General features: G+C 40.1%; 1 protein-coding gene across 6 annotated transcripts in view; it reads left to right on the top strand.

Annotated features, from left to right (window-relative positions):
• LOC114061339 (DNA repair protein RAD51 homolog 2-like) overlaps positions 1-13,058 on the top strand; it is a 307,326-nt gene that overhangs the window by 129,892 nt on the left and 164,376 nt on the right. For all 6 annotated transcript variants that reach the window (XM_027891733.1, XM_027891729.1, XM_027891731.1 and 3 more), the window contains one exon: positions 4,377-4,455. In XM_027891733.1, the coding sequence (XP_027747534.1) occupies positions 4,377-4,455 (79 nt within the window). The remainder of the gene's footprint in view (positions 1-4,376; positions 4,456-13,058) is intronic.

The following is a 13,058-nucleotide window of genomic DNA, read 5'->3' as shown; positions in this document are numbered from 1 at the left end:
GCTTCTGCTTGTTTTGTTCATTATCAGTTCCCATTTAGCAGTGTTGAAAGCTGTACAGACATCCAAAGAGATGAGTTCAAATTTAGATGAGATTGCTAAAAAAAATCAAAGGAGGATATCAGGTATGTCTGACATGACATCCATGTTTTGTTTTACCCTGTTTTCCAAGTCTTTAGTAGATAGAATAATAGAATATCCTGAGTTGGAAAGGACTCACAAGGATCATCGAGTCCAACTCCTGGCCTGAAGTGTTGTCCAAATGCTTCTTGAACTCTGTCAGGCTTGGTGCTGTGACCTCTTCCCTGGGGAGCCTGTTCCAGTGCCCAGCCACCCTCTGGGTGAAGAACTTTTTTCTAATATCCAACTAATATCCAATATCCCTGACACAACTTTAGACCTTTCCCTTGGGTCCTGTCACTGGTCACCAGAGAGAAGAGATCGATACCCTCCCCTCCACTTCCCTTACAGGAAGTTGTAGACTGCAATGAGGTCTCCTCCAGGCTGAACAAGCCAAGTGTCTGATCTCAGCCACTCCTCATCCAGCTTGCCCTCACCATCCTCATGGAGTACTGTGTCCAGTTCTGTGCCCCTCAGTTCAGGAAGGATATTGAGGTACTGGAGCAGGTCCAGAGAAGAGCAGCCAGGCTGGTGAAGGGACTTGAATACAAATCCTCTGAGGAGAGGCTGAGGGAGCTGGGGTTGTTCATAGACACATGACAAATACTAGCTATCAAACCTAGATTCATATGCTGATTCTTGCAGTGTTTTTCTGATAGAGATTATCTACTTTCTGCTGAATGTGCTAAGCTCCTGGAATTTTCTTTCCATTCATTTGTTATTTTTGTATCTATGTGATATAGATAATTCCCATTATGTTCCTTTTCTTCTTTTCCAGTATCGTCCTACTTGTAGAAAACTGATTATTTCTTCAGCTATATCTAGAATCCATTTAATCACTATCCAGTGTAATTTCATGATAACTTCAACTTTTATTTCCTTTTTAATATTGTTAATAACCTTTCCACGGTCAACATTACCTTGATTTTTGGTGATTCTTCCTTTATACCTCCGCTTCCTGTCCTTCAAAACATAATTTCCTTTTTTTTTTGATATTTCCGTCTATGCTTTATGAGTTCCTTGTCTATATGTAAGAACGTACTTTGTGTTGACTATTCCAACTAGAGGATGGCTTGAAATGACCTTTTACAGTTTTTTCTCTTTGGTGGAAAAACAAATCTAAATACATATTTACTTCTTTTTTTAAAATGTTATATTACTGTAGAGTTTGGTGTTGTAAAAAAGAATTCTCTGTGCTCTATCTGGTTCTGAAATACGCAATCGTACTTTAAAGGTTCTTTTTTCTCAGTAAGCAAACATTCAGAATGAAGCAATACCTTTGAATATGCTCAACTGTTCCTGTATCACTAAGAAGGAAGCCAATTCAGAGCCTCAGATATAGCTGTGCATTTGTGAAAGGCAGCAGCCTCTGAGAAGGGCCCTATGATGTGCTGCTGAAAGAATGTGATTTATCGTATTTTTTTTGTTGCTATACTTAGTTATGCACATAATGTAACTGCATAAAAATGCAGCAACAGAATGTACATAGGGTTATTTGAATGCCTATCCATGTACATGTGTAACTGTGCCTAGTGCACATGTAGGTTAGTATTTATGTGCATGTTAGCGCATAGAATGCCAAAAATTTTACCTCAGACATCAGATTTGTAACTGTTTCACTTTGTATCTTTCCAATTAAACATCCATCTGTCGTGGGAGATTCTACCTGAGAGTTTGGACAGTTTTTCCACCCATACTCCCTCTCGTGTTTTCAGAGGTGAGGAGCGCGCAAAGCACCTGGAGGCACTCGACTCTTTTTTCCTCCTGGCAGAGTCCCCCTCCTGCTGTGCTAGTGGGAAGTGCTGGCTCTGGGGATAATGACAGGCAAGAGAATTTGGGTTTTGTCAGGGTGCATCAGGGATGCAGGATGTGATGTACCTCTCTTTTCTCCAGAAGATCATCCCAGAGAGAATGGTAATTAACATGGAAGAGAGGAGAATGCAACCACAGCAGTTTTCCTGCTTGGGGTATTCAAGTCACATCCTGAGGTGGTTTTGCCATCTTCGTATGGCTGAAAGGAAAACATTGACATTTGAACTGGTCTGATGTTTTCTGGATAGATTTGTGGTCTTTACATACCTGTCTTTATTTTTCATATTCAAAGAAGAAGGGAGATTATGTTTGGTTTAAATGCTGAAAACCATAAAATCGTTAGCTAGCTATGGGTAATAATGGTAACATTTGAAGAACCAGATATGAGGATTTTGTTTATTCAACCTGTATCAGAATCAGATGAGAAAGAGTTGCAAGACTAAGCATCTAAGCGTGATCCTGTCTGCAGATTATGTACAAATACAAATGAAACCTACCTACTCTGCAGACACCCTTAGCATTTAAAGTGCTACAGGAAAGTCACATGAGCTGTGATGCTACAGCAGGATTTGCTACCAAATCCTCTGGATACTTAAAGATACTGCAGAGCTCAAACTTCTTGTGCTTGATATTGTTATTCTTACTCTTAGGAATAAATGTCCCAGTCCTGTATGTCTGTGAAGTGATTCAGTACTGTCTGACTTTGCAGGGAAATGTAAGCAGTTTGGGTGAGAACGAAATTGTTGCTTTCCTGTAGTCTCTCTTGGATTTTGTAAAACCTGCTCAGTGTTTCCCCACTAATTTTTAGGCACCACCAACTAAAATTCATATGCAGTGACCCTTACTAATGCTTGAATGTCTGGCAGAATTAGGGCATGACCTTTGGAAATAATGGGGGTTCTTTTTACTTCATTTGAAACCAGCAGGATCTGCTAGGAGCTCTAAAAATGAGATTGTTACTGTCTGTAGTTACAAGAAATCTGTACTTGAATGTATCTGACAGAGGGCTGCCTATTGTGGACTGTGAGTGTGGACTGTGAGAGTGCAGTTACCTGACAGGGCTTTGGAAATTGAGAGACTGAGGTGTGTGATGGTTCCGCAGCATGCTGCTCAACAAGCCCCACAGATGGGATAGATGAAATCAGTGCACTGAAAGAAAGCCAACAGGTCAGCTCTGTGTCCTCAGCTCAGGCTCAACTGAGAGGATCTCTTCAGATCCCTGCTGAAGGTCAGCGTGAGCTGAAGGGAACTGTTTACCCAAACCATGTCCTCAGGGCAGGAAGACTCTCCCAGGGTACTGCTGGGAGGGCTGGTTTCCAGACATCATCCTTTTCTAGCTGTTAAAGAGGTGAGCAAGAACCATGTTTCAGATTTGTTCAGCATCTCTACACCAGAGGCAAAGCAACAGCACGTTCTCTGCTTCAACCACTGCTGTCAGCAGCTTTTGCAGAGCCACACAGGCACAGCAGATCAGTGTTTGTGCTGATCACACTCTGGGCAGAATGTATTAAATCTATCCTTAAAATGTCACTTACATGTAGGTTCATGTAACAGAATGGGGATTATTATTTAAAGGCAGCCTGTGAGAGAGGAGTTCTTGGCAATGAGCAAAAATGAAACAGACAAGCAATAAAACCTGGCACATTTGTCTGAGTTTGCCACTTGCAGGTCCCACCTTCCCTACCCTGCCAACAAGCCCATTTGTCTCCAGAGCTCTGCTGCAGTTCGTCTTCCACAGAGGATGGTTCTTCTGTAGTGGAGCCAGGGAGCTTGGGCTATTTCTGTCCTGACTGTGGAGGGCCAATACAATCTAATGCCAAGCTAAATTCAATTGTGCTATACTCTGCAAGGGAATTCCAGTTCCTGTTTTGATATTCCAAAGACACAATCCTTGGATAAAGCTTCACTTGGTCAATAACCCTTTGCAAGAGAGGACATCCAGATACTTGCAATGGCATGTTGCCATCTTTAGTGTGGTAGACTCATGGGTGGACATGTTGCTTCCAGGATTTGGAGGAAGACAATGGGTGGAGTTCTTGGAGAAGCCAAGGGAGCATATCTGTGGAACAGCTAATGGCAATTAAAAATTGCCATACACGGTGGCTGTAGCAGCTTTGCTCAAAATTGTCTCTGAGTGCAACAGCCTCAACCAGCAGAAACAATTAAGCTTAACAGGATGTCAGTAAGACAAGCAACATTTACTGCTCTCATGGCAGTGTTTGTTTAAGACCTATGGATCCTTTTAAAATTGTAGTATGGTCTATATATGTGTATGAGAAGACCTCAATTACTTAGAAGTGACAGGGCTAGATCAATAACTACAATGTTATTTCTGAAGCATGCTTTACTACTTCTGGAAGTTAAATATGGTGAGATTGTTTTACAGATTTAAACTTTGATTGGTGTGTTATAAATATGTGTGCTTATATGTTATGTTTGTTTTGCAGCTCCTGATTGCTAAATCACCTGTTGCTCCATTCTCCGCTTTTTTCTACACCATTGAGAAATCAGGCTTGGTTCTTCAGGGTAAGACGAGAGCATTGCTTGTTTTGACTTTTTAATTAGTATTTTAAGCATACTGAATGTAGATAACAGCAACTATTGTTGAAAATGTTGCTATTTATGCCTAATTAAAGCCCCACACATTTAAACAGTCTGGTTGACAAGGGCAGCCTTGTGCTGCATTTACTGATTTGTCTTGGGTTACGCTAAATTAAGTTTTTGCATATTCCCATGGATCTAGGAATGGGCCCTGAAATTATTAATGGAGGCTCCCTGTTTTCCTTCAAGGTAAAGTGGAATGGTTCTGGTAACATTGGTCCTATGGGATAGATTTCTTCGGGAAAAACATACCCATCTATCATGAATAACCTGCTCTAATAAATGTCTTTTCTTTAGCAAGTAACTTGACATCAGTAAAAATACAGGAAATTATTATCTGTTTTCTATATTTGTAATCATTTTAATGCTAATGCCCCATGGTCTTAAATAATCCTCAGATTCTCTAGGATATGAAGTAGTACACTGAGAAGCTGGATATTACCACCATGATGGCAAGGAACTAGGATTCCTTGTGGCCGTGCCCTAAATCACATACTTTCACACCACAGCAAAGAAAGAAGTTCAGCTCTTCCTTTCTTTTCCCCATTTATTCCAATAAATATCCTTACTTTTTGACAGACATTGATGGATCAATTTTGTTGAGTTGCTGTCTGTTGATACGCAGCCTGGCTCCTTATTGCTATGTCAGTTTAACAGACTAAATAAAACTAGTCAGTGCCTGTTAGCTTTTGTTCAGAAGAGACTGTGTGATATGCAGCCATGGCAGTAAGAAAAGTGAGTATAGCTGTTTCTCAGGTTCCAGTGATTGGGAATCACTGATCCCATGAGTGACTATGGACATTTTAAAGGATGTGAACAGTTCTTTCTGATTGCACGTTTTTCACCTTCAAACAGGCTGTACCATACCAGTGACATTTATATTTCCTAATGACTCAATGTGATTACATCTCAGGTGATGCAAAATGTCAGAAAACAAAAGAAGCAAAAGTGTTTTGTGGTGTGTTTTTGTTTCTATTGATACGTCTACATAATGATAATGGGGAGAGGGGGCCATTTGGTGTTTCTAAGCTTTTGGATCCTATACTCAGTGTATTCTTAGCATTTTGGGCATTTGATCTGCCTTACTTGGTAGCAGTAATTGTAGAAGTCTGTAAGAACTAGAAAAAAAGTGTTATTAGTTTTAACTGAGATTACATACAAAAGTTGGTCTTGACATGTTTTGTTTCAGTGTAGGGCTGAAGATAAGCTACTTTTCTATCTTGGATGTCTTCTGTGGATGTCTTCTGGGTTACATAGATGTTTCTCATCATTATAAAAAAAATCAATTTCCTTCTCTGTCCTCAGGCACTAATGTAGTGAAACTTTGGGAAAGAAAGTTTTCCCATTTCAGAAACAGAGAACATTTGTTCAGAGAGGATGTTTATTTTTTTCAGTTCTTTTCTGTGAGCCATGAGTATAGCTTTACCAGGACTGAACCCTACCTTTAAAGAACAAATGGGCCTGTTTACACTTAATGATGATGGAACAGCATTCTCTGATAGAAGGATTTCACTGTATTAGGAGTGTGACGATTGCTGATTTCCCTATATCTGTATATTTCTGGAGGGTAAATTTAAAACATCATTTGCCATTTTTCTAAAGACAAGTGAGATACCAGTTTCTTTAAGTAAATAATATCTCAGTATCAGGCATTCTTTGTACATTTTGAAAGACAGCTAGAAGCTTGTCTTTGTATAAGCCTTTTATTACTTTGACTACACCATTATGTTTCTACTTCAGGTATTTTTCTCCAGCATCGGTAGCAAGGAAGGGCATGGTTCCCCTGATAATGTGCCCCAGACAGTTTTACAGAGACTTGTAAGCACTTACATGCGAGCCATCTCCCTGGCTTGTGCAAAGTAAACACTGCATGTTCTCATCCCGCATTTCAGTGATCATTATTTCTGTGGAAAAAGGAAGTGAGCAAATCACCAGGAAATGGCTGGCTTGGATTAGATGCAGAAAGTGGCACCAGGCTGCCTTGTGCAAGAGAAGCTGGAGTTTTCCTGAGAGTTGTAGTTGGTGCTTCCTTCCACAGAGAAACTGGATACAAGGCAAGATGACAGTCAGGTAACTGGCCATGGATCAACCAGTGAGGGAATATCTCTGCATTGCTGCTTAAGAAACATCATGTAGCAGTAACAAGTGGAATCTGTCCCACAGCCTGACTGCAAAGGCAACTCTCCCATTCAGGCTTTGTTGTTTAATTCAGTTGGTGTCAGGAGGTGAGCACATTCAGTGTGGCTGATGGGAACAAGTGGATGGGTGTGGGAACTGGTGAGAAGCAGCAGCTGGCTGAAGTGCCCAGGATTCTTTCTTTTTACTCAGGGGGTCCCATCCCGGGACCATTAACCAATAGGCCATAAACAAATTGATATCGGAAAATGTGGCTGGAAGCTCCTTGATTAGCGAGGGTGAATGGGGAATGAAAGACAAAGTGAAAGTGTGATTTAACAGTTCCACAAGCAATTTCCATTGCCACCTCTGAGGGATTAGGATGTGTGGAATAGCCTAAAAAAAAAAAAAAAAAAAAGAGTAGTTCTCCCTCTCTTTGTTCTGTGGACTGGAGGATAATAAAACGGCAGGAGAGGCAGTGCGGCTAGTTAGGGATTTCACAGACTGCTATTTGATGCAGTTTAAGGAGCCCTTCTGCTATTGTTGCAGTTAAAATGAGAAGCGGAACTGTTCTCCATTCGCAAAAATCTCCAGCGTCCTCAGGAAGAGGGCTGAGAGCAAAAGGCTATTAAGATGGTAATGCTGCCCCATTTGGAGGAGTGTATCAAAATCCTCTTTGTCAGTGTAAATCGCTGTTCTGTTTCCCTGGTATCTTTGCATCTCATGGCCTGTGCAAGCATAGAAGTTTTTGGAGGAGACTCTAGTGAAGGCAGAACTGCTTCTTTTTTATTGTCAGAGGAGATCTCCCTGCTGCCTAAGGGTGCCATGGAGAAAACTTCTTTGATTTTATAAACTTTAAGTGTTCAGGGATGAAGAGAATCCATTTACTCACTCACTCTTTTATTTCCACTTTCAGGCTAAAGAAATTAAATTTGATGATTCAAAAGCAAGTCAGAGATTTAGCAAGGAAACTCTTGAGTCTCCTCCTTTTCTTGCTTCAATATGCTCTGTGCTATGGAGGGAGTGGACTGCAAACCCAAAAATATCCCTCAATTGCCTTTACATTGCAATACAATGTCATGTCATGTACTGCCTTGCTGTACAGTGACACTCTGTAATAAACCTAATTGTGAGTGCAGAATATAGTCTGACAGCAGATCTCTATTTTGCAGCGATCTTAGACAAAGAGGCAGAAACCTGGATCCAAGCACTGCAAAATATTTGAAGTTTAACTGTCAACTTGTGTATGCTGTTTAAGGACTTGCTGTTGCTTCCCTATTTCAATATGCCAGTTAAAGTGAGTGCAGTTTTACTGTCAAAAAGAAAAATAACAATAAAAAAGCTACAGATTAATTAAGAGTGCAAGTCATAAAATTATTTTTCTCATTGGCAGTGATATAATTTCTGATTTGATTGGAAATTATTAGCTGGTAATTCTGTTCCTAGTGTACCAGTCAGAAGAGATTCTGAGCTGTTCTTGCCTGGTTGTAGTTTTGTTGAAGTTGAATGTAGCACATACTGGGTTAGGTCAGCTGAACTACAAGACGCCACTTAGCCTTGCACACACATATGCAAAAAACATAGGCTGAATAAACTGATGTCAATTTTAATCTATATTCTGTGGGTGATTATCTGAGTCTAGCTTTAGAAGCAGCGGTGTTCTGGGGCATAAATACAAGCTAGCAACAAGCCTAGCTAATAGCAACTGATAACTCTGCTGTTTGTGGAAGTCTCATTCCATCTTACTTAAGTAAATGCCTTCTGTTACTAAGAGGATGGTGTTGTGAAAGAAGACAGGGAACACGGTGGCTGCTTGCCAACTGAAGAGTCTAGTAAAGACTTTTCACTAATGCTTTAACTAAGTAATTAACATCGCTCTTCACTGAAAAAACTCAGAAGCGCTGAAAACATAAGGCAAATTATATTAGTGAGCTAGAACTTGCTTTCAAGTAGTGATTTCTTTTCATAGGGTTTTAAGATAGGTAGAATGAGCAGTTTATCCAAACTGACCTCCCATGTATCATATGTTTCTTTCAGCTACCTGGTAGCTTACATTACACTGAATCGTGTCTTTTAGAAAGACACTCACTTTTGTTTGAAGACATCAAGAAATGTGAGTTCCTAGTTTGCCTTGATAGTGTTTTCAAGTTTTAGCTATCTTACTGCTAAACACTTGTTCTGTATTAGAATTTGTCTGCCTTCAGCTTTTAGCCTCAGTTCTTTTCATGGCCTTCAATGCTAAATAAAAGCTCTGTTGCTCTTAAATGGTTGCTATTTTTCGTGAGTGTACTTGGCATTATGATTTCTCTTGCTATGTTTTACTCTTCTTTTTGAAAGAAAGTTACAACTCTGCAAATATAACCCCAAAACTTTTGTGTGTCACGCTGACTGGCTCTCCTCACTACTCCTAGGAAGGACGGAATGCCTTGTATTGCTAAAGGGAAGAGTTTGGGGTTTGTGCCACAGGATGGGATGATTACTTAGTTGATTATTCCACCCTTTCTCCTGCTCTCTTTTCCACTGCGCACAATCTGTCCGAACACAAACGTGCTCACCTTCCATGTAATGTCTTATTGAGGTAGGTAGCTTCTGATAAGTAGAAACAAAAGAATTTGGCACTTAAAAGAGAGTTTCCTAGGTTTCACAGTACTAAGGGAAAAGTTCTAGTAACAGCTAAAACTAGGGAAACCTTGGTGCATTAGTTTCATTTGTCCCTAAAGTAATAAAGAGGCTCATTTTGATCTCAAAATGGCATAGGGTCTGGGTTTGTGGTGCAGCATGGCAAACTGTCTCCAAAGTGCTGTAAGTAATTTATGTGGCTGAAGCAAGTGAAAAGTGCCTCATTTTATTTTGTAAAGAATCGAGTAGTGAGGTGGAAAGGGGATTCTGAAAGAAAGGGCAGCATTATTTGTATTGTATTGTATGGGTTTGAACAGTAAAAGACAATTATTTACTGCATCAAAAGCTTTTATTCTATTGAAGAACTGTAACTATAAAGTGACCTTTGTCTGAAGCAATATGGATATAACCTGTAAAATGAAGCAGGGTTGTACTTGATGTGTGAATGGGTGGAAGACAGATTAATGGGAATAGAGTTGTGCATTGCTATTGAGATGGTAACAGATTTGCAGTGTCACTGGTGATTTCCAGCTCTATTGGAGGCATAAAGATGAACTGATCATTGTTAGGATCTCTGTAGGGTGGAACTGTTTTTGCTGTATTCCCCACAGGACACTGAAAGTCTCATGCTATTTCTAACAGGTTAGTAATAATGGGAGCAAAAAAGCACTATCAGTCAGGTTAGGCCTATCCTGGCAGTAAGGCATATGAAAAAAATAAAACTCCCATCATCCCAGTGACAGCAACATCTCCTGTACAGATGTAGCTGACATCAATGGAAATGTCCTTTTGTTCGAACAGCTGATGGCATTTTGAGGAATGGGTTACTAAACCTGACCTAGGAATGGTGTTTGCTTGGGTGAGGGTGTCTTCACTGGATGGCTTTGTGGGAACTGCTCTGCAGCAGCATTGGCAAAGCCTTGCTAGAGTAGCCAAACTCCGTGGCTATCAAATGAAGGAGGTCAGAGAAACAAAGCACAGATGCAGAACCAACTAAAAATGTTAATGAAGAGAGGGGGAAGGAAAAGATTCTAATGGTGAAGGAAAACTAGAGGCATCTTGGGTTTAGACCAGTATAAACAAAATAAACTGCCATTTCAATAAAATTAAATGCTTCTGTCTGCAAACATGAACTTTCATATAGTAGCATAGTAGATAGCAGATTAGTAAAGCTTCTGGCCATACTTTTTGCTGTGAGCTTAACTTGTGAGAGGATATTTTGGTGGATAAATCCAGTTTAGCACAATGTCTTGAATTACCTGCTCATTTCTGAAGATGCTTATAGAGATACTGAAGATGCAGTACTGCTGCCTTGCACTGAAAGCCAAACATGTCCCTAAATGCTTTGATAGAGTGCAACTGAAGTGCCAGCATCTCATTTGTCTGAAGTTCTACTAAATGTAATATGCAAAAAACCTTAGTGCAAGCAGTGGGTCAAATCTGTTCTCATTTACACAAGTGTGAAACAAGACTAATTTCTTTTAATCCAGTGTTGTTAAAACAATGAGCTGAAGAGTGTAAATCTGTTCCTCTCTTCTGAGGGCTGGCATAGGCTTCCTGGGACAAAATGATCTCACTTCAGAGAAAGCTCCTTGCCAGGCTCTCTAATGAATTCCTGATCAAAGTGGGTTGCTCCCCTGGGTTTTCAACATAGTGCTAAAGCAAATGGCCTTTTTTCTAAAAGACTATTAACATAAGGACTGAAATTGTCTGTTGATTAGAGGTACTATCTGTGATTTGTGACAATATATTGTTCTGGGAACTGAACATTGTAATAAAATACCAAGACTCTACTAGTAATTGCCGGGATTTAATGTAGCTGTTACGTCTTTCAAGCTACAGATTTGTTGAATAAGGTCAAATGTACCTAAAATGGACTTAATGTTCTTAAGTGAACACAGTCGTGAATAGGAAGCCAAAAAAAATTCTGTTCAAAAACATGTTTTTCAGCCAGAGTAAAGTCTCGTGCTTTTGTGTGCAGCTTATGAAAGTAAAAGGCAATTAGGTCTCACTGTGATTTATTCCTTTCTCGTGTAGGCACAACTAGTTTTCTTTTGTTATCCTCAAAAGTTATGTCTGTTCTGGCTTCTCCACTAGCATATTTGGTGACGCCATCACTACCGTCATTTGATCTTGTGAAATGGTAATTAACAATAGAGGACTATGACCCAAATGACTTAACCTTGGTAATAAATTCAGCTTTTCTTTAGCTGTAGGTATTCATGTATTCTCCATGTTAAAATCTTGTAAAATCTCTGACTGTACAGCCTGTTTGCCAAAGGGACAATTTATTGTTCCCTGTGCTGGGGAGGGGAGAGTACTATGGAGATCCTACAGTTGCCTACAGTCTAAACCTGGAAGTCTCCAGAGTGCAATTCTGTGTAGACAAGCAAACTTGAATAGCACTTCATCTAAACTAGAAACCTTGCCTGAGGGAGAATGTACTAACACAGGGATAATGCTTTACAAATAGGGCTTCCACTGCTTTGGTCCCAGTACTGTTTTCTTTGAAACTTTCTCTGTTTCCAGAATTAACACACCCAGAACAACCTCGGGTATCTCTGTGTGTTGACTTGCATCTAATGTGTTGACTTGCCCTGTCTTTGAAACTGAAGTAATCACAGATTTAAATGATCTTCTCATATAACCTTAAGTCTGTCTGGATAAGATGAAATAGGAATATATAGCATTTTAATAGAAACAGACATGATAAACCCTCTCAGCAAACAGTTTACTTCAAAAGCTTTTTTTCATTACAGTCATTCCCTAAAATTAATAATATTGGGCTGCTACTGTGAAGTATTTTCTGCAGTGTTCCTTTGAACTTTATCACTGCTCCTCAATGAAACCAGAATCTTGTCCTTTGTCATTCAGTTTTGTGAAGACCCCTGAAAAAATTGTGAGATAAAATTTTAGGGCCAGAATAAGTTAACCAGGGATTATAGAGATGAAAGTAGCAACAACTTTAGTCAGTAATTTGCTAGAGCCTGGATGTTCCTTGGTTTGCCACCTGAATAACCCTAGAGGGTCTGCCTTTGGCTTCAAAGGAGGTGAGGCAGCACATGTATAACTGCAGGGATGAAGAGGAAGCAAAGGCAAATTATATTACAACTAACAGTTCAAGAAGAGATATTGCTGTCGGAAAGATTTTGCTTTATTGTCCACTGAATCTCATTTCCATTTAAACTTCCTAGTTTTTCCATTACGGAAACAGTCTCCCATACAGTGCCCTGTGCAGGTGCACTTTCCAGAAGTAACAGCAGAGATGTGAGGAGGGATGTTTCTAGAAAATGTTGGGGAATATTGGAGTGCTATCAAGTAGGCTGAATAGAGTGCTGTGTGCTGTTGTGGAGACCTTGGCTGAGATATGTCTTACTATTCAGTGAATAGGCTTAGAATAAGCAAGGCTGGTATCTGAAGTTGTGAACACCAAGTATTGCACTCCTAAAGATTTCTGAGTGAATTTCAGAATGAGATCCTTGCTTAGGAACATATAGAAAACATCCCATTCCTCCTTCAGGCTGCATATGCTTGACAAAGGACTTCAGTCTTGAGGCATGTCGGGTGGGAACTGCACACTGCATCTTTTACTTTGTGCTGTGTTTGTGCTGTGAGTGAACCTGAAGCAAGGTATTGGGCAGCCAGGCACATTCATTGCAGCTGTGAGTCTGTAGACCGTATCCTGTCTGCCATGGCATTTGCTGAAGTTCACAGAGGAGCAGAACATCCTGTTTGCCTAGTTTTCTTTTGTCTGCCCCATACCAGCACAGGGAGAATATGACTGTATATCTTTC

Source organism: Empidonax traillii, unplaced genomic scaffold, assembly GCF_003031625.1.
Source record: "Empidonax traillii isolate 1590-97213 ecotype Southwest subspecies unplaced genomic scaffold, ASM303162v1 scaffold328:size603334, whole genome shotgun sequence".
Classification (NCBI taxonomy): Eukaryota; Metazoa; Chordata; class Aves; order Passeriformes; family Tyrannidae; genus Empidonax; species Empidonax traillii.
This window is presented reverse-complemented; position numbering and strand designations above follow the sequence as displayed.